This window comes from Delphinus delphis, chromosome 8 (genome assembly GCF_949987515.2).
Source record: "Delphinus delphis chromosome 8, mDelDel1.2, whole genome shotgun sequence".
Taxonomy (NCBI): Eukaryota; Metazoa; Chordata; class Mammalia; order Artiodactyla; family Delphinidae; genus Delphinus; species Delphinus delphis.
Genome location: NC_082690.1, coordinates 108,593,814 through 108,619,885, shown reverse-complemented (window position 1 = coordinate 108,619,885; position 26,072 = coordinate 108,593,814). Strand labels below are relative to the sequence as shown.

Here is a 26,072-nt window from a genome sequence, read left to right as displayed (position 1 = left end):
GGGGCTCAGGACTGCAGAGCATCCCGGGGTGTGTGCGGGGCCGGGGACACGCTTCCCAGGGTCAGAGTGCCAGGTGGGCACCCAGCAGGGACCCAGCCAACACGTGAGCCCGGGTTCTCCAAGGGAGGATGGAGCGTGGCCGTGAGTCTAAGGGCTTCCTGGGGGAGGGGGAGGGGTCCGGAGCTTCCGGAAGGAGTCTTCCAGGGAGCCCTCAGCCTTGGGGTGGGCGGCGGGGGACCCTGGGCTCAGTGCAGCTGGGTTGCGAATGGGGTTGGGGTCCCAGGGGTGAGGTTTGGATGTCCTCTGGGCTTCTGGCTTCGTGAGCACCTATTTCCTGAGGGTCTCCTGAGCCAGCCTGGGGCCTGATGTGAACCGCGAGTTCGGCGCGAGTGAGCCGCCCTTGGGGGCCCTCGACGTGAGAGGGAGACGGACGCCAAGGGGGTCAGCAGGATATGGGGGCCGGCACACCACCCGTCCCCTGGGAGGACAGCGAGGAGGGGGAGACCACCGGGGCGGGGGTCGAGCAGGGGGACAGCAGCGTGGGTCCGGCTGGCGGGGAGTGTTTTACGCCCTGGAGGCTGGGGGCTGCAGTCAGCAGGGGTGGAGGAGGCCGGGCGAGCTCGGCGGGCCTGGGGAGGGTCAGGCGTCTACTCTGGGCAGACGGGGGACCAATTTCTCACTCAGGGTGGTTTTAGAAAAGCCTCCCCGAAGCAGATCTTCGATTTAGTGCCGCTCTCCTTATACGTGAACTTGTCTTTTTAAAAACGATCTGCTGTTTTCGTCCGTCTCTTAGGTCGGTTTGGCGATTTTTCTCATTCCGTCTCATTTTCGTTCGCTGCAAGTTCTCCTCTTTAGGTGGACAGGTCAGCGCGTCCTGGCAAACCTTCACCGTCTTAGAGTCGCCACCGCAATCAAGACCTAGAACATTCCCACCCCCCCCGAAAGTCCCTCTGTGCCCTTGGCAGCCCTCCCCCCCGCCCCCGCGCCCCCAGCACCTGGTAATCACAGATCTTTCCTGTCCCCATGGTCCTGCCTTTTCCAGGACGTCATTTGAAAGGCATCCCGAGTTCTGTAGCCTTTGTGTCTGGCTTCTTTCACGGAGCAGAACACATTTGAGCTTCGTCCATGTTGTGGCCTGCGTTCAGTAATTTGTTTCCTTTTAATTGGAAAGGATAAAATGTACCCCAGTTTGTTTATCTGTTCGCGGGCTGATGGACATTTGAGCTGTTTCCAGTTTTCGGCTGTTATGATTAAAGCCACCCTGATTACTGCCGTCAGGTTTCTGAGTGGTCATATGTCTTCATTTCTCTGGGGTAAATCCCTGGGATGCTGGACCACGGGCTAGATGCACGTTGACCTTTCTAAGAAACTGCAAACTGTTTTCCACGCTTTGCTGTTTTTTTCCTTCCCTCCATCTAAGTCTGTTGCCATCATCCGTGTTCCCATCAGCACTTAATACTGCCCGAATCATACGCCTTAGCCGTTCTAACAGGTGTGTGGCCCCTTCCGTGGCTTTAAGCTCATTTCCCTGGTGACCGATGACGTGGGGCATCTCCCTGTGTGCCCACTTGCTGTCTTTTTGGACCCAGCGTCTGTTCCGTTTTTGCCCATCCGAGTAACTGGGTCATTGGTCGTATTAGCGAGCTGTAAGCGTTGCTTGTGTGTTTTACATATAAGTCTAGATATTACATTTCAGTGACGGGGTTTGTGTTTTGCAACTCTTTTCTCCCCATCGGTGGCTTCCCTTTGCTTTTCCTTAACAGCATCTCTCAAAAGAACAGAAGTTTTTAATTTTGATGAAGTCCAATTTTTCAGGGTTTTTTTTCCCCCCCTCTCCAAGGTTCATGCTTTTCGTGTTCTAAGAACGATTTGCTGATCCAAGGTTACCGAGAGTTTTCTCCTCTGTTTTCTGTGGCTATTTTATAGTTTTACGTTTTATATTTAGATCTGTGATCCATTTTGGGTTTAATTTTATATACAGTGACAGGTATGGACGGAGGTGAACTCTTTTGCGCATGTGGTTATTCAGTTCCTCCAGCTCCTTGTTTCCATCGAATTCGTTTGACACCTTTGATGAAAATCAGTCGACCATCTGCGTGGCTCTGTTTCTAGACTTTCTAATCTGTTCTGCCACCATCACCCTGCCTCGATTCATGTGGCTTTTATCGTAAGCCTTGAAATCAGGCTGTGTTAATCCCTCAATTTCGTTCATTTTCAAAAGTATGTTGGCAATTCTAGTCCTTTGCGTTTACATCTTAGAATCGGTTTGTTAATTTCTACCCCCAGAATCCTGCTGGAATCTTGATTAGCCCTGCGGTGAGTCGTTAGGTGAACTCAGGTATCAGACACGTCGTAATAAAGCGGAGTTTTCTGAACACGAGGGATCTCTGCGCCTCTTCAGATAGTTTGAAATATCGCTTATCTGTGTTTTCTAGTTGTCAGGGCACAGATCCCACATGTAATTTGTGAGACTTGGTACCGAGTTTTTCTTGGTTTTGAAGCTACTGAGATGGTATCGTTTTCTCAGTTTCACTTTTGGATCGTTTGTTGCTAGGATGTCAACCTCGCATCCTGTGGCTCTGCTAACCTTATTAGTTCTGGAAGCTTTTTGGGGGGGGGGTATTCTTTAGGATTTTCTGTGGAGATGAGCCTGGTGTCCCAAATAAAGTCAGCTTTGTTTTTTCCTTTTCAATCTCTGTGCCTTTTATTTCTTGTTCTTGTCTGATGTGCTGCCTGGGACCCTTTTCAATCTCTCTTGTTTTTTTATTTCTCTTTCTTGCCTGATGGCCCAGCTGGGACTCCACGACAAGATGTGGTCGTGAGGAGAGAGCATTTGTCCTTGTCTGGTTCCTGATCTTGTGGGGAGACAAGTGGTCTCTCCCCCTTAAGCGTGATCGTAGTTTGGGGGTTTTATACGTGCCCTTTATCTGCCGAGGAAGTTCTTCTCTTCCTAGTTTGCTGGGAATAGAGCACGTGTCGAGCGTGGCTGTTGGATTTCGTCAGACGCTTTTCCTGTATCTATCGAGATGATTCTCTGTGTTTTCTGACTTTTAATATGGGGACCTATACTGACAGGTTTTCAAACGTAAGCCAACCCTGAATTCTTAACATAAAGCCCACCTGGTCACGATGCATTTTAAAAGAATACGTTGCTGGGTTTGATTTGCTAAAACTTAGCATAGAGTTTCTGCCTGTGTGTTCACGAGGGATGCGTCTGTGGTTTGCTTGTAACATCACTGCTCTCGGCGTTGGGTACCACTGGGCTTGTAGGATGCGTTGGGCAGTGTCCCTGCTTTTCACTTTAGGCAGAGCTAGTGTAGAATTGCTGTGTTTCTCTGTGGGTGTTTGGGAGAGCATGGGAAGCCATCTGGACCCGGAGTTTTGTGAGTGGGAAAATTTTCTGTTAGGAATTCAACGTCGTTCCTAGATCGGGGCTATTCGGGTTCCCTTTTTCTTCTCAGGGAACTTTCAATAGTTTGTGTCCCCGAGGAGCCGGAGCCCCAGAGCCCAGACTGGGGACAAGACCGTCTTGTGATGGGTGTCACTCCCGGGCGGCCTAGGGACCGTGGGGTTTGTAGCATCCGCGCGCAGCTGTCCGAATGCAGGGGCCCTCCTGGGTGTCCCGAGGGGGGACACTGGCCCAGGGAGGATCTTTGGCCCAGAGCTGCCCCAAGCCCCCTCCCCATCCCCTCGGCTGCGGGCTGCCCCAGCTCTCTGGGAACAGGTCACCGTCGGGGCGGGGGACGGGGACAGTGGGGGTTGAAGATCAGACTTTCGCCGTTTCCTTCCAGTTCTGTTCCCGGGGAAGGCAGCCCCTTCTCTGAGGAGCGAAATCCAAGTAGCCAGCTCTCGAGTGCCCGGCGCGTCCGCCTTTGTGTCACGCTCTTACTTTGTAAACTTCGGCCCTAAAACAACACACGTCGTCTGAAGCTGCTCACGTATCAGCTCTTGAAACAGCAAAATCCGTGCACAATTTCCTCTCAATCCCTTAAAACATTCCTGAAAGGAAAGAAAGAAAAAACAAAACCTGTTTAAATTCACGCCTGTCATTAAAATCTCCAGACGTGCAGCATCAGAGCAGGTTCCCAGCTGTCAGGACACAGAGGAACGGCCCGTGCGCAGCGCACACGCGGGCAGGCTCGGGCGCACGCACACCACGCACATGCGCACGCGTGCACATGCACGTGCTCTCGCACACACACGGGGGGAGCAGCCTCAGTGCATGCAGCGCTGCGCTTGGACTGGATCCCGAGGAAGGGTTTTCACCCCCAAGTCTCCGCTGTGGTCTGCTTCTAGTTCTGGGTCAATTCTTCAGTAACACACTTTGAGAAGCTCGGCAGAGAAAATCCCACCCCCCCAGCCCCCCCGCCATGGTCCTCCTCCCCGAGCTGAGTGGCCAAGGCAGAGATCGGTGGGGCGGGGCTTCTTTGGGGTTCACAGCCCTCAGCAGTGGGGTTCCTGGGCTGAAAGTCAACCCCGTGTAGCTGCCCTGTGGACGGAAACAGCGCTCCCCGCCTGGGGAAGGTGGGGGATTTGCTGTAAACACGTGTAGAGCTGGCTGCCGGGCAGCTGACGGTGCGGCCACGGGCACGGTGGCCTCCCTCCCGCCCCCGCCAGCCACTCCTGTCTGGGGCTCAGGACCTGCCTCCCCGAAACCCCCGCCTGCCTTTCCTCTGCTCGGAGCCCCGGTGCCTCTCCCGCCACACCCCCCCTTCCCACCCAGGGGTCTTGGCTTCTCATCTGCTGTCCGCCAGCATCACGGGTTTTTCCACGGAGTGGGAGAGGTGCGGCCGATGTTCTGAGACCCCTTCCCAGGAGGACGAAGCTCCAGGGCCTACGGCCTGGACGTCCCCAGGGACCCTTGGCTCGGCCGTGGGGTCAGGCTGGAGCCCCCGGCACCAGTGCCGCCCCCTCAGGCCAGGAGTTCATGATCAGGGTGCGGGGGGTTGGTATCTGAGGTTGGGAGGGGGCCTCTCCCCCAGCTCTGACCAGGGACATTCCTTGGCTAGTGGAAGCCTCACCCTGACCTCTGCTTCCCCATGTTCACATGGGGTTCTCCTGTGTGTGTCTGTGTCCTAACGTCCCCCGTTTATAAGGACAGCAGTCGGATTGGATTAGGGGCCCATCCTAGTAACCTCAACTTAATCACATCTGCAATGACCATGTTTCCACATAAGGTCACATTTTGAGGGGTCAGGACTTCAACTTGCGAATTTGGGAGGGACACACGTCAACCCCGAATGGTGCCCGAGTGGGGCAGACTTGTTGAGCGAGGGAGGTTGGGGGTCATTCTGACCTGCCCCTGTTGGCGTGAGGGGCGAGTAGCCCTCAGGGACTGTTGTCGCCCGTGGTTCTAACGGCCCAGCCCGGGTCCTGGGTTTGGTGCTGTGCTCAGAGCCCGGGACTCAGCCAGAGTGAGATGGGAGAGGTTCCTGGGCTCCGGCCCTGCATCCCACTGTGACAACGGTGACCTCGTGAGGGGAAACCAGGGGGCTTCTAATATGATGAGAGGACTGGGCGGTAGAGGAAGCTGGTGGTGGGGATGGGCCGGCAGACGCCTGTGAAGGTGGCACTGAGGGGAGAAGGGGGCTGAGGGGCAGGGGAGGAGTTGCAAAGGTGAAGGCCCAGGAAATAGGTGGCTGCTGAGGACAGAAAGGAGGCTGTGTGGACACAGCTGCTGCCCCAGCCCTCTGTGCTCTTCCCTGAGCCCCCAGGAGGAGGGTGGCCTCGGGCATGGGCTTGGCATCCAGGTGCCCAGCAGGAGTGTGCCGAGTGGCTCACGGAGATGTCAGATGCTCTCAGCGGCAGGCCCGTGGATGTGCATCAAGGACGTGGTCCACACAGAGCGCCTGGCACACAGTAGGTGCAGCTGGATGGACAAAGGATCGGGCTCTGGTGTTCCCAGCGTTGGGAAGATGGCAAGCTGGCCCAGCAGTTCTGGGGGGTGGGGGGTCACTGTGCTGAGACCAGGATGAATAAATGAAGGAAGGAAGCGAAGGATGGGTCGTTTCCTTCTTTTTATCTGCTTGGGAGGAAGACGTTCCCAGATACCTAAGTGCAGGCACGTGGAGAGTTTCGCCTCTTGAAATGTGGAAGCAAAAACCAAATAACGAATTTATTTGGTTTCCAGAGTCGTTGAGATTCTGAAGCCTGGTGGGTCCTCCATCTCTCATCGTCACAGCAGACAGTTGCCAGAGTGGCTGTGGGGAAGGAAAGCAGAATCCTCACAGCATGCAGATGTCCCATAATGAAGTCATCACTTGTCCTCAGTCCTGTCCCAGAGACCCCGTCTGCCACGCCTGCTCCCTGCCGTGTCCCCACCGTCTGTGTCCGACCACAGGATGCTAGTTGACTGCAAGGTGAAGTTAGCGTTCTTGCAAAAGCTGCAGGGTTTCATGGGGTCTATAAAAGCAACATTGGAGTTGCTTTATTCACCCACAGAGCCACTGACAGGAACAAAGTCACGCCAATTCCTGCCTCACTGGGGAGACAGCCGTAGGGGAAGCTCTACAGTGGAAACTGTTCCTAGGCCAGAGCAAGTGTGGTTACGAGTTAAGGAACTGAAGGATCACAGTGATGGGACGGAAGGGTTCAGTGAAACTCCCAAATTCTTGAATAAAAAGGAAATGGGTAATATACTGATCAACTTGACGACTATGAAGAGAATGAAAGAAACAAACCAAGTGAAATAGCAAACAGACAGTAAAGTGGAAAGAAGCCAGACATATCCAGTTTTACACTAAATGTGAATGGCTTGAATGCCTCTGTTAAAAGGCAGAGACTGTCAGAAGGGTTTTTATTTTTAACAAATACATTGTTCAGAGCAATTCAGTCAAGCAAACCGGTGATGACAGCTGAAAAATGAAGGGGTGGCCAAAGTGATGCCCAGCAAGTGCACACAAAAGGAAAAAACAAAAGCAGGGTGGAAGCATCAGGGTCCGTGCTGAGACCGGCCTGGACAAGGCACCATTTCTAGCGGAGAAAACTTTATGCGTCAGAGAGCATAACAAGATACGTAAAGCAAGCGCTATTGGAAATGCAGGGGTTGACGGTGATGCTCACGGGAAATTTTAGCGCATCTTTCTCAGCACGGGCCGATTCTAGCAGACGAAAATATCGGTAGAGACCCGGATGGTTACACGTTGCAATTGTGAGCAATTTCAGATTCCAACAGTAAGCCCAAATAAGTCCCTGTTACCTGTAGCCAGGCAGCAGGCATCCCCAAGTGTGGCTCCTTCAAACAACCGTCACGAAGAGCTTAGGGTCCATGGGGACGGCTCCCCTCTGCCCCGCCTGGAGTCAGCTGGGGCTACAGGCCCTAATTCCGGGGTGGTGGGCCGCACGGTGGAAGGCCCTCTTCCCGCATTTCAAAACCAGCACTAGAGCTATGCATCCTAATCACGGAGGTGTTCTGTTTACACCCATGGAACACTTGTAAAGACCAGTCACTTTATGTGGCCATAAAAACACCTAACACACTTGGAAAAATTGAGAATTAGCTGTTCACATTTTCTCATCAAAGCCCAATACAATTAGAAATAAATGGTTACAAGGTCACCGAAAAGGCTTGACTATTTGGGGATTAAGCAGCGCTCCCCTCCGTGGCCATCGGGGAGAGGAGGCCAGTGGGGAGCACGCAGGCCGCGTTCAGTGATGAAAGCAGCCCCTCTGCGTGCAGGAGGGCGCTTCCCGGGCCCCCGTCCGGGCCCAACGCCGACGGGACATTTGTCATTTCCACGCTGTTGCCCACGTCACTTGCCAGTGGCTTCGTTGTCTTCACAAGTGCATCTCCCCAGGGGGTTGAAATTCACTCGTGGAAAGCAAATAATAATACGGTAAAATATGTAGGTTATATTTTGTGTAAACACACACACACGCATTTTTCTTTTTTTTTTTTTACCAAATGCCTCCTGGGTACCCACCATCTGCCAGGCACCCTGGGGTTGGGGGACGAGCAGGCTTTGCTTTGTCAGAATCTGCCCAGACTACCGCCCGGGGGCCCTCTTCTCGGCCGCATCTGACTCTCCCGTGCCAGCCAGGTGTCGGGGCGCCGAACCTTGTCCGCCCGCTGACCTGGGGACGCCCAGGTGGGGAGGAAGCGGGCGGCGCTTGGGCACCCCCGTGTCGCTGGTCCCAGGGCTGGAGGCATCTCAGTAAACCACCTGCAGCTCGTGTGACTTTAGTTGGCTTGGCACCGTCAGTCCACGTGAAATTAAAATGACCTCGCGCCCCTCTCCTCCCCGCTGCAGGCAGGCGGCCTCTTTCCAGAGCCTGAGCCCAACAGCCTGCGATGCTGGGAAGGATCTGGCCCCCACGAGAACGGGCCCGAGAACGTGCCAGGGCACGGTGTGCCCCAAGGCCCCCGTCTTGCTGAAACCCCCATCACATACCCACTCCCTCGGGGCTCGGACCCATTTGCTGTGCCTGGAGTGACAGGTGCTGGGGTTTGCAGTTACTTGCAGAACTTCGGACAGAGGACGAAGGGGGCGGTGGTGGTGCTGGAGGGGCCTGGACTGACCCCCACTGCACCCTGGGTCTCCACGGAGTGGGGTCCTGAGCGGCTGGCTGCAGGAAGGGGTTGCTCCAGGCGCGTCCTTGTGCTTTGCTTGCTCCCTGGAAGAGGGTTTCCCAGGGAGCTCGTGGTGGAGGAGGTGCCCCTGTGGGAGGTGGGCCCTGCCCAGTGGCCACTCAGCCTGTGGAGTCGTCGTGAAGTGTTCAGATGTGGCTCCCGTGAGGCTGGGGTTGACGGTACAAGGGGGAGCCCAGGGGACCCGACCCTCTCTGGGGAGGGGATGCAGGCCCATCAAGGAGGAAGGAAACCCCACATGGAGTTGCCACGTGGCCCTTTGAGCAGCAGGTGGGCGCCTTGTGGGCTCGGGGCTGGGCTGGGCTTCTGGGGTAAAGATAGGCCCGGCCTTGGACAGACAGCTGACGAGGTGGCATGGGGAGGGGTCCCCTGGGCTGGGCTGAGCGCTGCTGCCTGGTCGGGGAGGGGGGACACAGCTCAGGACAGGACAGGCAGCAAAAGGTTCAGCATCTGTCAGATGGGGTCTGGGCGCCAGTCAGGAGGGCCGTCGGTGCTGTGAGACCCGTCTGGGTTGGGCCCTCCCCTAGGCCTCCCCACCTGTGCTGGGGACCGCCTCCCCACTCAACACAGCCCTGTCTTCTAGATCCTTCCTCCCCACAGCCCAAGGAGGTGGGTCCCGCCAGCACCCGCGTTTCACAGACGGGGTCACTGAGGCACCGCGGGCTTGAGGGGCTGACCCGGGTCACCAGCCCTGGGCGTCTGGTGGCCCTGGATCTCACTGTCCTGCGGGAGGGTGGATGCTTTCGGGGGCCGGCCTGCCCTTCTGTCCTAGCGTGGATGCCCCTCGGGCCACAGGGCCATCCCCTCCCTTCTCCCAGCGCCTGACCCAGGGCCTGGCCCACCGACCCTGTCACGGCCACCTCGGGCCGCTGGGACCTCGGGCCGGGCGCAGAGGGGCCCAGGGGCAAGGTGGTGGCCGTGCATCCAGGGAGGCCGTGGGACCGGGGAACACGGCCGAGCACAGGGGCTCCCCACGGCTCAGGGGAGTTGGGTGGGGAGGGGTGTGGGGGTCAGCCCGCAGCGGGTCCTGGGCGGGCAGAATCCCGGCCCCGTGCAGGACCACAGCCTGTGCCTGCCCCAGGCCGGGCAGCTCTGGCTGGGTGGAGGTGCTGGTGTTCCGCGGTGGGGGCAGGGCGGCCAGCTGTGCCCAGCACATGTCACCAGGAGGCCCATGGCCCTCGCCTGGGTGCGCGGCTGGGAGCAGCTGGCCTCAGGCAGGCCCCTGAACAAAGAGCCTTTGAGCAGCACGCAGGCCGGCTCCGCGCCCTCCGGCCAGCGGACCTTCCCGGGAATGCCGAGGCCGGCCCCCTCTGGGGCTTATCGGTCCCCCGTGGAGGTGGAACAGCTGGCCCTGGAGCCCGCCAACCGGGCTCTGTGCTGGGGACCCCAGCCCCCTCCCCCCCCGGGGACACCTGGCCGGGGCCAGGCGGCCCGCACCTCTTCCAGAGACCTCACCCTGGTGGCCTGCGCCCCTGGCCTTGACGGGTGGCGTGGCCTGGCCCCCAAGTCCACCCCTCCTCCAGGCTCCCCCATCTGTCTGGTGAAATCCTGTTTACCCCAGAAAGCACAGGCGTCCTTCTCACCTGGAAGCCTTCGAGGGACCAGGAGCTCCCGCAGTGGGTCCCCCAGGCCCCATCTCCGAGTTGCCCACGTCTGGCATCCACACGGCCGCCTGGGAGGGTGCCGTGCCTTTTGTCCTCAACCCCAATTTCTGCTTTCCGTCGGCCCCCACCCCTCCACCCCACAAATCTCAGTGCTTAATTCCCGGCAGTTAACCTTCCAACTCTCTTTAAAATTGATTTTTCATCATGAGGATAACAGAGCAGTATCATCTAAGCACCAGGGGGAGAGCGATGAGGGTCCGTGAGGTTTCCTTTATTGTTCAGCAAATACAACAAAACAGGCGCTTTCATCCGAGAAGCTAGGCTCTGCGCACAGGCAACGCGCGGGGCTTAGCCTCCGGGCCGGCTCGCTTTCTGTCACCCGGGGCCGTGCTCCGCGGGCCGTTGCCAGCGCTTCTGAGCCAGGCTGTGCGGGCAGGGCTGAGCCTCAGAACGCATCCGATGCATGAGGACTCACGAGCTGATAAAAACGAAGCAATAGATAAGACGGCCGCGTGGACCTTCACCCTTCTGGGGGGGTGGGAAGTGGTGCCACGGGGATTACGAAACGCCCAAGGGATCCGCACCCTTTCCCCTTTGCGTACCGGGGCTGGAAAACCCAGAGAAGCACCTGCTTTTCTGAGCCTTTATCTTGACTCTCGGGATTTGCGGATCTGCTGTTGACTGCCGTTACCCCAAAACACCGAAGGCGGGTGCGGGCTGTTCCCCTTACTTGTAACTTGGTCAAGCTCGGGGGTCCCCGTGTCCATCTGCCCGATGGCGGCGCCTCCTCGTGCAGAGCGAGCCGGGCCCTGGGCGTCCCGTTGGTAGCCGGGACCCTCGGCCCGGCGCTGCACTGTCTCGGGGGTCCAGTGCCCGCCCGTGTCCAGTGCGGCCTGGCCTTTGCGCTTCGCTTCCTGCACTGTCCTCCACTGGGGACGCGGCTGCACCCGAGTGACCTTTGCAGGCAATCACCGTGCTCCGTTTGCTCATTTAACAGTGAACTAACAATGGACCACAAAATTGAGAGTCAGAGGCTCAAGGACGGCGGTTTCTGCCCCGCGGGGCCGGCCCCAAGGTCCAGGCAGAGGCCTGAGCGCAGAGCGCCCGGGGGCAGGGGACGTTTGTGTCATGGAAAAACACACTCGCCGCACAGGTCACCATTTTCAAGTGCATTTAACGCATTAACAACGTTGTACCACCACCACCTCCGTCTAGTTTCAGAACTTTGTCGTCACCCCGAAAGGGAACCTTGCACCCGTCAGCAGTGACCCCCATTCCTCACTCCCCCGGCCCCCGGCAGCCACCGAAAGGCTTTCTTTTTATTGACATTGTGGTAAAATACATAGAACATACAGGTTACCATCTTAACCACTTTTAAGTGCGCGGTTGGACGGCATTAAGTACATTGACGCTGTTGAGGGAACGTCACACCATCTGCCTGCAGAAGTTTCTGTCTTTCCAAGCAGAGACTCTGTCCCCATTACACACTCACTCCCCTCTCCCAGCCCCGGGACCCCACCGTCTACTTTCTGTCTCTATGGACGTGACTCCTCCAGGGACCTCATGTGGGTGGAATCAGACAGGATTTGTCCTTCTGTGTCTGAATTCTCTCACTGAGTGTAGTGTCCCCAAGGTTCGCCCACATCACAGCCTGTGTGAGAATTGCCTTCCCTGTAAGGCTGAGTAATATTCCGTCGTGTGGACGGACCTCAGTTTGTGTATCTGTTCATTCGACGGACACTTGGGTTGCTTCCACCTTTCGGCTGTTGTAAGTAGTGCTGCTGTGAACACGGGTGTGCAAATACCTTTGAGATCCTGCTTTCTTTTCTTTTCTTTTTTTTTTTTTTTGAGGCTATACCCAGAAGTGGAGTTGCTGGATCACATGTGATTCTATTTTTAAGTTTCGAGGACCCTCCACACTGTTCCACAGCGGCCGCACCATTTTACATTCCCGCCCACCGTTCGCAAGGCTCCAGTTTCTCTGCATCCGCGCCAGCACTTATCTCGCTTCCCTGATAGTAGCCGTCCTGATGGGTGTGAGGCGGTGTCTCGCTGTGGTTTCGATTTGCGTTTCCCGACGGCCAGTGGTGTTGAGCAGCTTTTCATGTGCTTCTTGACCGTCTGTATGTCTTCTCTAGAGAAATGCCTATTCGAGTTTCATACCCATTTTTTAATTGAGTTGTTTCTTAGGAACTTTGTTTTTTAAAATAATTCTAAACATTACAAATAATACTGCCAAGAGCCACCCCAAACCCCGCTGCTTGTGAGACACATGGGGAGCCCAGGACCCGCTGCTCTGAAACTCACAGAAGGAGGGGCACGGCCGCCAGGTGCGGGGCTCGTGGCTGCCTGGAGCCCTGACGTCTGAGTGCCTGGTCTGCTTCCCACAGGCGGGGGATTCTCGGGCCTGTGCCCTGGTGTTGGCGCCTGGCCGGCTCACAGGTCCCTGGTCCATGAGGCCAAGTGCAGCTGGGAGGCGACCTTGCTTTGTCTGAGGGACAGTGGCCAGGTGGGAGGGGGCCCTTCGTCCCTCTGGTGACTGCGGTCTTAGCGGAGGTCCCTGACACGAGGACGGCCCCTTCTCCCCATATCTGTGGGGCAGAGCTCAGGGCCGTGCTCCGGCCAGTATCCTTGACCCCTGCTCACATGCGGGCATGCAGACACCACATGGGCTCGTGGACAGGGGCCTCTGGGCTGACTCTTATCAGTGGAGGGGTCAGGTGTGATGGGGGGGGGCCTGAGCGGGACCGAGGGGGGTGTGGGGACCTGGGGGGCGGGGGGAGGAGGAGCTGGAAGGACAGGGCCCCAGGCCGAGCACTCGGGCCCAGGCGGGGAGGGGCGTGTGCCTTGGGGCCGGCGGCAGGCTCTCGGGTGGGCCGGGGCAAGCCCTGACCCTTAGTGTGGGCCGTGGGGCCAGGGCGGTGGCTTGAGCTGGGGTGTGGAGGCAGGGACTGAGGTGGGCAGGCTCTGGGGGGAGCTTGAGGCCTCTGTGTTCCCCTCCGGGGCTTGCTCAGGGCCTGGTCTGCAGAGACAGCCGAGCTGCAGGCCTGCCCCTGCCGGCTGGAGAAAACCCAGGGCAGGGAGGGTGGCCGGGGGTAGGGGTTCGGGGGGTCATCCTCTGGGTCTGGGTCACTGAGGCTGGAGGCTGGTCCCCCTTTCCCCGGAGCTAAGAGGAAGCAGCCCTGCCATTCCGTGAGCCTGCTTTGGACTGGGGGTGCTGTCCCCTGAGTCAGGGGCAGCCCCACAGGAAGACTTGGGGGGGTCAGCCCTCCGGCAGGCCCTAGCCTACTGGCCTCCACAGATGGACAGTCCAGCCCAGTCAAAGCCCCCAGAGCAGCCCCCAGCCCAGGGTGGCCCAGGCCCCTCTGGTGAAAGAATTCCAGAGTCCCTGCAGGTCCAGAACTTCAGGCCAGCCTGTCCGCCCTCCCGGCACCCAGGTCAGTGGACAGGTGGCTCCAAAAGATGGTGATGGCTGGGCCACGGCGACGCCCTGGAGGTCCCGGCCTTGGCCCCAAGTGCCACCCTGCCCAGCGCTCGAGGCTGACGGTGTGGGGATCGTTTGATCTTGGAGCAAACGTGTGCTCCCCCCGCCCCGGTCCGGGCTCTCTCCCGCCCAGCATGCCGGTGGTGGACTGGTGGCATGTCCATCCCGGCCTCGAGCTGCATTCCAGGCTCAAATGGGACTTGGGGCTTAGCGTTGTTTTAAGTTATTCCTACCTCTCACCCGTCCAGGGGGAGAGTCCCCCAGCCCCAGCCCGCCAGCCCCAAGAGGGCAGGGGGAGCTCTGAGCTCGAGGCCAGGATAATCTGGGGGGAGGGGGAGACACGCAGCGTCAACAGCCAGCCCTGGGAGTTACTTATTTATCAGAAGGTCTGTTGCAAGACTGAAGTGCAGTAAGCTCTTACCTGATGTTTGTAAGATTTCTATCGCTTCGAATATGCTTAGGACGCGGCTGGAGAAGGTATTTAAGTAAAAAAATAACGCATCGAAATAAGAACAAACCTGCTAAGTGACTCATCAGCCCGGCGGTGTCTGGATTTGCAGAGCTGGGATGGAGGCCCTGAGGACTGCTCTTTGGGGGACTCTGTCCGCCCCCTCAGGGCCATCAGCAGTCCGGTGACCCCTCCTCTCTGAAGATGCCAGCACTGGTGTCTCAGCTTTGGGGACCCAGAGGTGGTGGCTCTGCGGCCCTTGTCGAGATGGCCAAACACTGGAAGCCGGACCCTCCAGCCGCTCCCCCCCTACGCCGTCGTTCATTGCTAGGGCCTCCTGTCTGTCATCTCCTCCTTACACCCACTTAGGACCGGCTGGGCCAGAATCTCGGGAAACACACGCCCGAGACGAAGCCCTGGTACCAGGGAGCCCTCGGTCGCTCGTTGGTCTGATCGGTCGTTCGTTCGTTCATTCATTCATTCACTCCATCAGATCCGTGTCCAGGGCCAACCAAGGCGGGCATGCTCCAGGGCCAGGGAGAGGGTGGTGGGCAGGTAAACACGGCTCCTTCCCCGGTGGGCTCAGCCACCCTCCAGCTGAGGACAGAGGTGGCGCCAGCACGACCCTCTGAGGCCACAGAGCCTGCGAGCGTCCCCCCTCCCTCACTCTCCACCATCCCCCACGTGCCCCCGACCGTACATACCCCGACCCTGAAGAACCTGACGTTGCAAACCAAGAACTTTCTTGCAAAAGCAAAGCGGGAAATGTCCCACGTTTTCTCCCATCATCCCCCGAGCTTGCCCCACACACAAGCTGGACGGTATGAGGATTCCATCCTAGTTGTGGGCATTCGGGAGCCAGTGTCCGGTTACCCCCTCCCGGTGGGCCCCATGGTGGGGGAAGGCAAGGCCGGGCATGGGAGCGGGAGTCCCCAGACGGGGCTGGGTTCCCTGGGTTGGGACGGGGTGGGGACAGGGCAGGGCACCAGCTGGAAGTGAGCTGACGACGTCCTCAGGTCCATCCACGCTGCAGCCTGTGCCAGCACTTCCCTCCTTTCTAAGGCTGAGGAACATTCCGTCGTGTGGATGGACCACATCTTGTTTTGGCTATCCAGGGGCCCTTGAGATTTCGTGTGAATCTGAGGGCTTTTTCTGTTTCTGCAAAAATTGTCATCAGGGTTTTGAGAGGGATTGCATTGAGTCTACAGATCCCTTTGAGTGGCATTGACGTCTTGACGGTATTAAGTCTTCCAATCCGTGAACGTGGGTTGTGTTTCCATCTATTGGTCGTCTTTGATTTCTTTAAACAGTATTGTTTAGTTTTCATTGTACAAGTGTCCCACCTCCTTAGTTAATTCATAAGTACTTTATTCTTTTTGGTGCTAGTGTAAATGGAATTGTTTTATAATTTCTTTTCCAGATTGTTCATGGTTTGTGTATAGAAATGCAACTGATTTTTTTAAATTAATTAATTTATTTATTTATGGCTGTGTTGGGTCTTCGTTTCTGTGCGAGGGCTTTCTCTACTTGTGGCGAGCGGGGGCCACTCTTCATCGCAGTGCGCGGGCCTCTCAGTACCGCGGCCTCTCTTGTTGCGGAGCACAGGCTCCAGACGCGCAGGCTCAGTAATTGTGGCTCACGGGCCCAGTTGCTCCGCGGCATGTGGGATCTTCCCAGACCAGGCCTCGAACCCGTCTCCCCTGCATTGGCAGGCGGACTCTCAACCACTGCGCCACCAGGGAAGCCCAATGCAACTGATTTTCGTGATCAACTTTGTATCCTACTTTGTTGAACTCATTTATTAGATCTAACAGGTTTTTTGCATGGAATCTTTAGGGTTTTCTACACATAAGATCATATCGTCTGTGAACAGAGATAATTTTACTTCTTCCTTTCCAATTTGGAAGCCTTTTATTTCTCTTTCTTGCCTAATTGCTCTGGCTGGGACTTCAGTACTCTGTTGAATAGACGTGGTGAGAGTGGGCATCCTTGTCTCGGTCCTGATCCTAGAGGAGAAGCTTCCAGCCTTTCTCCGTTGATACGACGTTCGCTGCGGGGTTTTCATATATGGCCTTTATTACACGGAGGTAGTTTCCCTCTATTCCTAGTTTGTTTACTGTTTTTATCACGAAAGGGTGCTGAATCTTGTCAAATGCTCTTCCTGCATCCGTTGCGATCAGGAGACCATGCGATTTTTTTCCTCCGCTCTGTTAATGTCATGTATTACACTGGTTGATTTTTATGTGCTGAACTGTCCTTGCATTCCAGGTATAAATCCCACTTAGTCATAGTGTCTGATCTTTTTTCTGTGGTACTGAATGCGGTGGTGGACCTGGGCCTGTCCAGGTGGGCGATGCAGCAGACGGGGGCCCAGGCCGCCTGCTCTCAGTGGGCTCACGGGGGAGGGGGAGGGGTGCAGGGGGGAGGGGCCTGAGGTGAGCTCACGTCACTCTGTCCCCGCAGGAGATCGTCCTGGTCGTGTTCTTTGGGACGGAGTACGTGGTCCGCCTCTGGTCAGCCGGCTGCCGCAGCAAGTACGTGGGCATCTGGGGCCGGCTGCGCTTTGCCCGGAAGCCCATTTCCATCATCGGTGAGTCATGCCCGCCCCCCTGGAAGCTTCACCCCGAGGTTTCCTGGCAAGAGCTGAGCCCCTCCCCCAGAATCTGGCAGGTGGACCCCCATCACGAACACCACCAGGCAGAGTCCCTCCTCCGCCTGTGACAGGGCAGGATCCCAAGGCCAGTGGGGTGACTTCCCAGGTCCCCCACACAGGAGCCAGCCTCAGCGCCCAGGTCCTCTGTCCCAAGAGGCTGCTCACAGGGCAGGGGGTCTGGTCAAGCTCAACACAACCTGGGCTTCCGCTGCCCTCAGCGGCCCGCGAGACAGGGCTGGGGAGGTAGGTGCGGGGGGCCTCTGCACGTGCCTGGGACGGAGGGCCTGGTCTCTCCATTGAGGTGTCCCCGTGTCCCCACTGTTGGGCCCTGTCCCGCCTGACCGCCAGGCTCCTTGCCGGTGTCCAGCTGCCAGGCTGGTGACGGTGGCGCTGTCCCCTCCAGACCTCATCGTGGTCGTGGCCTCCATGGTCGTCCTCTGCGTGGGCTCCAAAGGGCAGGTGTTTGCCACCTCGGCCATCAGGTAGGCGGGGCTGCGGGCTCCCCGGTGCGGGGGTGTGAGAGCGGCGGGGCCGCGTGCTGGGGGAGGCGGTTAGGCTCAGGGCCGGTGCTGAGTCGGACAGGAGCGCTTACTCACTTCTGGGACTCAGGCTGGGACCTGACAGTCTGGGGCCCTCCGTCTGCTCGTCTGTAAACTGGGGTGATCCTGGGGCCGCCCCCAGAAGGTGGTCTGGGGGCCAAAGGAATTGAGAAATGTACAGGTTTGGCTCCGGGCCTGGGGTGCTGCCCCCACCTTGACCCTGGGCTTCGGGAGGGGGAGGGGCGCACGGGGGAGGGGGAGGGGCGCATGGGGGAGGGGCGCCCAGCGACCTGTCTTCCGCAGGGGCATCCGCTTCCTCCAGATCCTGCGGATGCTGCACGTCGACCGCCAGGGGGGCACGTGGAGGCTGCTGGGCTCGGTGGTCTTCATCCACCGCCAGGTGGGTGGTCCGGGGGGAGGACAGGGTCTCGGCCCAGCCTCGGCCTGAGCCAGCTGGGCTGTCCTGCCCCCAAGCTGAGGGGCCAGTGTCCCCAGCCTGCCAGGCAGGTGGTGCCCACGTCCCTCAAGCCGGGACAAGAGACTGTCGGGTAGATGGAAAGACAGAAATGCCACACGGAAAAGGGTCCGAGAGGCCCCGAAATCTAAACCGGGGCAGATCGTGATGAGCCCCGTGAAGGCGGAGGCGGCTGACCCGACCCCTTCGTGAGGCCCCGCCCCGCATCTCACCGAGGCTCTGCAGGAAACAGAGCCGGGCTGGTGGCCCAGGGCACTGGTCTCGCTCCTGGAAGCTGAGACCCAGCACTGCCACTGACGAGCTGGGAAAAATGAATTATTTCTGAAGTCCGGTGTCTGCATGTGAGACACGCTGGCGTTTATGTCAACTCGGTGGGAAGCGTTGGGGCTTTGCCGCCGGCAGGCCCCGCCCCCTGTGATGTCTGCCCGGCGCGGGTGCGCAGGGCCCCGGCTGTCCGTGGGCGCCGGCTGGTCACACCTCCTCTGCCGTCTCCCAGGAGCTGATCACCACCCTGTACATCGGCTTCCTGGGCCTCATCTTCTCCTCCTACTTCGTGTACCTGGCCGAGAAGGACGCCGTGAACGAGTCGGGCCAGGTCGAGTTCGGCAGCTACGCGGACGCCCTCTGGTGGGGGGTGGTAAGTCGGCACCTCTGGGCCACGCGGCCACTGCCCACCCGGGGCCTGGGCGGGGCGGGGCCGGGATGTCACCCTGGGGCTCTGGTGTCTCAAGATCTTACGCCTCGAGACCACCCCACAAACGCCTGAAGCCCCGCCTGGGCACAGGTTGGACGGGCGGGCGGCACAGGGCGCCACGCACAGGAGGGCCCCGCGCTGGATGCGTAAAGCCCGACAGTCACCATTGTGGGGTCCGTAAGGTTTTTATCTTTGAACTTGCCGTTTGGGAGGCAAGTCTGGCGGGACGGAGAGCGACTGTGCGGTGGGCACGACGGCCGCACGAGGTCCCAGCTCCCGCCTTCCCTGGGGCCGGCTCCTCCGCCACCCTGTGCCCCGCGCCTGTGAGGTTCTGTGCTGGCCCCTCCAGTGTCCCTGCGCCAAGGAGCGTGACTTTGTAGAGCAAACAGAAGCCACCGTGACAGGGAGGGGGGTGCTGGGAAAAAGGAAAGCGCTCCCACGTTTTGCCTGCGCACCCGGCCCGCAAATTCTGTAGCCGGCCCCAGGCAGCGGTGACACAGCAGTGCCCCGGCTTCTGTCCTGGGGGCCTGGAGGCTCCCCCGCCTGTGAAGTTGGGCTCCTTGGGTGTGCCGTGTCCCCCTCCTGCAAGCACCCAGCACCCTGGCCTCGGCCTGGACGTGTCCGGGAGCGTGGGCTGGCTCCTCCCAGGGGTCAGGCTTGTGGTGGGGAAGGGAGACGTGGGGCGCGGGGCGCGGCACATGGCCACGCTGTGGGTGGTGGCAGGGGTCTCCGCCAGCTGCAGGACGTCTGAGCTGTGTGGCCCCCGGGGCCTGCTCACCACGGAAGCCCAGCCTCACTTGTGTGTGGGCCTCAGGGCGCAGAGGACACCCCTCAACAAACCCTCCGCTCGGGCCTTGTGGGGAGACAGGTCCTGGGCTCTCAGTGGCAGGGTGGCCAGCAGCTTACCGGCCTGGGAACAGCACATGCAGGGGGCCCTGAGGCAGCCCGGACAGACCCTGGCCGTGGGGGAAGACAGGGGTGCAGCCCGAATGCCGGCTCCGTGGGCCAACTCTGGGCCGTGGGCCGGCCTTGGCTCTCCCCCTTCCCTGTGGGGTGCACTTGGGTGCCAGGGGCTAGTGCCTGGGGTCCGAATCAGCCTGAGCAGCAGAGCGGGTGACACCGGCCCGGCGGCGAGCTGCCCGAAGCTGAGGGTGGCCGGTGGGAGCCCCTTTGAGCTGGGGGCTGGGGGGCTGACGTCCAGGCTCGCTCAGCCAGGGAGAGGAGAGGGTCGCAGGCTGCACGAGGTCGGGCCGAGGCCTCGGGGCAGCACCAGGTCCAAGGGGTCCCGGGTCCGGGCAGTGGCTGTGCCGGGCCCTGGCCGTGTCTGTCCCTGACTTGCTTCCTTCCGGAAGCGGGGTAGGGGTTCACTGTCTCCCCGGCTTCCCCACCAGCCTCCACAGGGAGGCCCATCCCGGATGGTCCGGGTGGGGCGGGAAGCTGCCCCGTGTGCCCCCACCCACACCCCCAGGAGGCCCACACGTGTTGGGGGAGGGGCGCCTGATATCGGACGAGTCAGCGTTTTTTCTGGAAGCTTCCAGTGTGCCAGGCCGCCCAGGGAAGGCAAGCTCTGCTGGCCCCCCTGCAGGCCTGTGCCTCCACGGGCCCGGGCGTGGCAGCCCCCGGCCCATCCCCCCGGCAGGTTCGGTGGGACAGCCCAGCGCCGGGCAGGGAGGGGAGGCGTCCTGGTGACAGGCAGGTCCTGTGGAGGGACAGGATGCCCAGAGCCGGGAGGACCCCCGGGACTGGATGGCGCGGTGGGAAGCGCATGGGTGACGGCCGCGGCTCAGCTGATAAGCGGTGCTCGGCCTTGGCACCGGCCCCCACCTCCCCGGCCGCTCGGAGCTGCCCCCGGCCCGGCCCCTGCGAACGGCGCTCCCGCTCGCACACCTGTGCAAACATCCGCCCGCCGGCCGGGAAAACGGCCCCTTTGTGCCCGGCTTGGCACCGGTGCCCCAGCCTCGCCGTCAGCTGCGGCCCCGGCCTGGCCATTGTTCCCGCGGGCCCGGCACCCCCGCCGCCCAGCTCCTGGGCAGGCGACTCCCATTCACAGCGGTGGCGCCCCTGCAGCTGTCCAGGCGGGTGGAGCGGCCGCGGCTCGAGTTATGCTGTGCTCCTGGCACGTCCTGGACGAGCAGCTCAGGAAGCGCGGCCTGGCCGGGGGCTTCAGAGCCAGCTGGCCACCGCGCCCGACGGTGGCTGTCCCGCGCCGTCCTCTGCGTGGCTTCGTGGGCCACACGGGGAGCGAGCCCGGCCCTGCCATGCCCCGTGGCTCCCCGTCCAGGGCGGACAGACCAGGGTCTGCCTACCAGGTGGTACAGCCTGGCAGGGAGAGGCCTGCCGGCCGGGCCACTGCCCACCACCACGCTGCGTCCACGCCAGACCGGCACCTCTGGCTGGATGCGTGGGACAGACTTGAAACTAGGGCGTCTGGGCCGCTGGGGTGGGCCATCTGCTGTTTCCTCTGTGGAGCCAGGGCAGGGGGGCGAGTTCCCGGGGGGGCGTGGCCACTGCTGCGTGTGGCCCCGCCGGCAGGGCTGTAGGTGCCACAGGGGTGGCGCCGGCATCCTCAGCGCCCAGCCTTGGCCGGTGTCTGCTGGACGAGTGGATGCATCAGTTGACGTGCCCGTAAAGCGGTTCTGTCTGTGGCCCGCAGGACAGCGGGCGCATCAGCGGCCACAGCAAAGTCCCGCAGACGGAGCGCCTTAAAATAACAGAGCTGCGTTCTCTCATGGATCTGGAGACCAGAAGTCCGAGATCAAGGGGTTTCAGGGCCGGCTCCCTCCGAAAGCTCTGGGGGAGGGTCCTTCCCACCTCTTCCAGCTTCTGGGGCCCCCAAGTGCTCCTGGGTTTGTGGCTGCACCTTCCGTCTCTTATCAGGACACTGGTCAGTGGGTGCCAGGCCCACCCAGGGAGCCCAGGACCATCTCCTCTCCAGATCATTATCCAGTTGCATCAACAAAGACCCTTTTTTCAAATAGGCTTGTGTTCTGCGGGCCTGGGTGGGCATGGATTTGGGTGGACACCCTTCAGCCCAGGCCGGCGCCGTCCCAGGTGGACATCACAAGAATGTCTCTCCCCTCCCCGAGCCTCAGTTTCCAGGCTGAGGGTCCCCTCCGCTCCCGCTAGCCCAGGTGGGGACGCCTGACTTGGGCGTGAGAGCTGCCCCCTCACCCGGAGTGTGACGCCCCGTGCCTGGCTGCCGAGGTGTTGGGGAGGATTGAAGACTTTTTTCTTTGCCCTTGGAACAAAATGCATTTGTTTGTGTTAAAGTTTGAGTCGGGGGGAGAGCAGTTTTTGCAAACACGGGCTCCTCTGTTTAGTGCCCGGGGGTCTCTCAAATCAGGAGGCTGCCGGGCTCTGTTTACCCCCTGCATCTAAATTTAGAATTTAGAGTGGAAAGGCTAGAAGCCGCCCCTGCATTCAGCCACCATTTAAAACAAGAGTCTGGCTCCTTAGCTGTTGGCTCCAGAAAGTTCTGGCTCTCCAGGCTGGACTGCATCCTGGCAGAGTGAGGCCAAAAGGGTCTGGGGGCCGAGTGGGGGGTCTGGGTGAGGACAGGGCCTCCCAGATATTCACATGCAAGGCCTGTCGGCACCGCCCAGTGGGTGGAACCAGGGTCAGGACCTCATCTGGAGCTGGGGAAACCGAAGCCCTGTGGGCCCGGAGGGTGGTGGGCCAGGCCCCCAGCCCTTCAAGGCTTTTCCTCTGCTTGGACTCCATGCAAAGCCCAGGGGTGCTATGCAGCTAAGAACAGAGGGTCTCCAGGACCCTGGGCTGCCACCTGCCCCGATCCCATCCTGCACCTGTTGACAGTCGTGTAGGGGGCTGAGACCGTGGGCTCTGGGAGCCCAGCCAGAGAAGGGCCTTTACGACTGGGTTTTGCAGGATGAGTAGGGGTCCACAGGGCAGGTCTGCCTCTCTGTACTTACTGCCCACTGAGGGACCCCCTGGGGCGATTTTATTGCATGGACTCAGCAGGCCCAGTGAGGCAGGTGTTCAGCTCTTGTCATCCCAGGTAAGAACTTTCCAGCTTCAGCTCGAGGGAGAGAAACATGGTCAGCGTCAGGAACACAGTGACACAGGAAGTAGTGGGGTAAAACGGGCGGGAGCGTGGTGTGAAGCCATCCTGTTCCGCTGCTGACCTGCTGAGTGGCCCTGGGCAGGTTACCCAGCCTCCCTGGGTATAAGCTGGGTGCCTGTTTTCGTGAGCTGGGGAGGATTGTGAGTGAGGACACAGAGAGCCCGGGGTATCTGGCGCCCAACGAGGATGCAGCAAAGGCTGGCTGTGAATTTTAGGGGCTGTTACTGGCCACGGTTCTCTGGGCAGCGCCCCCAGGCTGGCCGACAGGCAGTGACCCCCCAGCCACCTAATTCACACTCGAGTGTTCGTGGCTGCCGCGGCCCAGTCACAGCCCTTAGCCCTGCTGGTGCCCAGGGTCCAGCTCTGCCCCGGCCGGCTCCCGGCCTCTTAACACCTTAACTCACAGAGCGGCCCCTCTTCGCACGCGCGTGTGCACGTGTGCGCGCCTACGTGTGTTGGCTCTTCCTGGCCCCCAGGGACCTGTGTTTCCCGCCAGGCCGGCAGTGGGGCACAGAGGGGTGGGTGCACCGTGCAGCCGCGCTGGGGCCAGGGCAGGGCATGTGACCGCTCCGTGCCTTGGTTTCCCCATCTGTAAAATGGGAGGCGGCAGGTCTACCTCCAAGGGCCGACGTGGGGCTCCCTGAGGGGACCACGATCCCAGGAAGGTAGCGACTCTTTCCGTTGCTTCCAAGACATTCCTTGGAGGACTGGGGCCTCTTGGCCGGGCTGGTCCTGGGCACCAGGCACATCCCGGCAGTCCTGCTCTGCGCTGGGCACTGGGGCACAGCAGGGGGTCAGCCGCCTGGGGGTCTCGCTCTCGGAGGCTTGGTCGTGGTCAGTCGTGGTCCACATGCCGTGATTTCCCTGGGAGTCAGTGAGGGCCCCCTGAGGAGGACACGTCGGAGCGGAGCCCTCGAGGCAGAGTCTCCTGCGTGAGGGGCCACGAGCCTGGCCATGCTGTGGGGTGGGCGCGGCCCGGGCAGGGCCCGGGGTGTCCACAGCGTCCCACCAGGCACTGTGTGAAGCTCCTGAGGGCCCCTCCCGAGGAGGGAGAAAGGTCTTGACCCCGTCCCCACGGTCCGCACCCTTTCCCCGAGAGTACAGCGGCCAGGGCGCCGAGGTTTCCATAGGGAGAAGATGCGCTCACGCAACGAGGAGCCCTGGGCCCGCGTGGGTTTCTGTTCGTTTATTGAGTTTTTCCTTTCTGAAAGGAAGCGGGCTTGTTTGGGGGGGTGTGTTTGCTTTTGTTTTTACCCACAATTTGCAAGCCTGGCAGGGTTGTCCCCTCGGCCCTCACGTGCCGGCCTCTGTCCCCTTCATGGTGTCCCCTGCAAGCCTGGCCGGGGTCTCCTGGGGCAGCCCCACGATGGCTGGAGCTGGGGCCCGGGACCGCTGCTCCCACCCTTTGCTGTCCTGAGGCAGTCCTGCCACCCGCCCAGCCTCCCCTCTGTCCACACCTCTCCTCCCCCGAGGTGCCCTCTCCCTGGCTCCGTCCTTCCAGCCTCCTCTGGGCATGTTGGTGGCCCGAGGCTGGGCGAGCCCCAGACCCCTCAGCGCGGCAGCCTCTGGCCCTGGGCTTGTTCTCCAGCTGTCCCGCCAAGGAGCCGGTTTGGTTGCCAGCTCCGTCACTTAGCAGTGGTGAGACCCCCCGGCCTCAGTTTCCCCCTCTGGCAGATGGACCCGAGCTCACAGCGTGGTCACGAGTTTGCCAGACGGGGGTGCCCTCCCCCGGCGCGAGCCCCTAGTGTCCACGTTGGTGCCTCCTCACTCCCACTCCTGGCTGCCCGTTCCCTCTGGACAGATGGCCATGGCCTGCAGTGTGGCTGCAGGCTGACCGCGTCCTCTGTGGAGCTGGGCTCCTGGGCTGGCCTTCCCACTTCCCCCGGAGGCCGGCGTCCAGGAGGAAATAAAATGACACTAGCGCCAGCTTCTCGTGACACAAAGTGCTGGGGGGACTGGCAGGTCCTCTCGTGCCTCCTGTCCCTGGAGGAGAGACACGGGGGACGGGGGACGCACCCTAGGCTCAGCCCCCCCCCGCTGAGCTGTCTCCCCGGAGTCTGTGCCCAGGGGGCGTGCAGATCTGCATTCCGATCGCCTGCCATGGGGGGCGAGTTCCGAGCACGCAGGCTATAAAACGGCCCATTCCTGAGCTGCTTGTGTCTGTGAATTCAGGAAAAACAAACAGCTCTGCGGGGATGGGCTGTTTCCTCAAAGAGCTGAAAGGATGTCGTTAACTTGACAAAGAAGGTCTGTGGCAGAGTCTGAGAAGCCAGGAGTGTGCCCTGCGCCGCAGGGTGGGGGACACCTGGCCGGGGCTCCCCTGGCTTCTTCCTGCTGCCCACCATTGGAGTCCCAGCACCTCCCAGCCGGGCAGCGAGGACATGGGGTCCCGCCTCCAGTGCTCTTGTCCGAGAAGGGAGGTGGCCTCGGGTGTCCCCACCCGCTGGCCTGGCCGCACCGCTCAGCCAGCCCCTTTCCTCCTCCCACCTACATCAGTTTCCCAGTTGTCTTGGTGGGTTTTTTTTTTCCTTAATTTTGATAATTAGAAGGTTGTATTATGTGTTATTTGTCTCGAAGCCCGAGTTTTCTGGCACTGCTTAAAATTTGCCCCCTGTCGTGAGGGCCACACTCAGGCCCATCTCAGAGGTCACCCTGCCCCCACCTCCCTGCATGGCTGCCGTTCTCGAACTTGGAGTCTCAGGACCCCTTGACGCCCTTATCAGTGACTGAAGACCCCAGAAGGCTTTCGTTTACGGGACTCACGTCTGTCAATACCGCATTAGAAGATGAAAGTTAGAAATTTAAAAATAGACCCACTGTATGTTTACACATAAATAAATAATTCTATGAGAGCCACTTTCCGGAAGACACTGGATGCGGCGTCTTGGGCGCCCCACCCCATGTGCAGCCCTGATGTGCCTTTGCTCCGTGCACCCAGGTGCCGAGAGGCAGCTGCCGCCCAGGCCTCACACGAGGGGCGCAGACCCTCTGGGGGCTGCTGGCGGGGAGCTGCAGGTTCTCCCGGCCCCGTTATCTGCCTGCTGGCCTTCAGCCTTGCCCAAGGCCTCAGGCTGGCCTGCTCCACCCTGCAGGTACTGGGCCGGGCTCCAGGTGTGCACTGCCTGTGTGTGCATGTGAGGCGTTGGGCCTGGAGGGAGCTGGGCTTGACGCGGGCACCGGCCCCTCTTCATGTGACCCTGCGCCACGTGTGGTACGTACACATGCGTGTGCCTCGTTGCTGCCTTAGCGTGTCTCAGCGTGCGTGTGCGGCTCCCTGTCTCCGTGTCGGGCCATCCGTGTGTGTGCACGCGTGCACGGGCAGCACATTGGAAGCGGGCGTGGACGTGTGTCTGAGGGACGGTGACGTTGCCAGGAAGTGCTCCGTGTGGCGGTCCCGGGAGCCAGGACCACGAACAGTCACATGGTGGGTGTTGGGTGGGCGGGAGCGTGCGCCCGTGCTGCCCCCAGGCTGTGCTCTTCGGTGTAACCCGGGCTCCCGCACTGCGG

At 60.3% G+C, this 26,072-nt stretch overlaps 1 protein-coding gene across 3 annotated transcripts in view; it reads left to right on the top strand.

The window, feature by feature from the left end:
• Positions 1-26,072, top strand: part of KCNQ1 (potassium voltage-gated channel subfamily Q member 1) — a 348,947-nt gene that overhangs the window by 75,520 nt on the left and 247,355 nt on the right. For 2 of the 3 annotated variants that reach the window (XM_060019497.1, XM_060019495.1), the window contains exons 3-6: positions 16,587-16,713; positions 17,180-17,258; positions 17,619-17,715; positions 18,287-18,427. The exons of the other annotated variant lie outside the window; for it this stretch is intronic. In XM_060019497.1, coding sequence (XP_059875480.1) covers positions 16,587-16,713; positions 17,180-17,258; positions 17,619-17,715; positions 18,287-18,427 — 444 coding nt within the window. The remainder of the gene's footprint in view (positions 1-16,586; positions 16,714-17,179; positions 17,259-17,618; positions 17,716-18,286; positions 18,428-26,072) is intronic. 3 annotated transcript variants of the gene reach the window in all.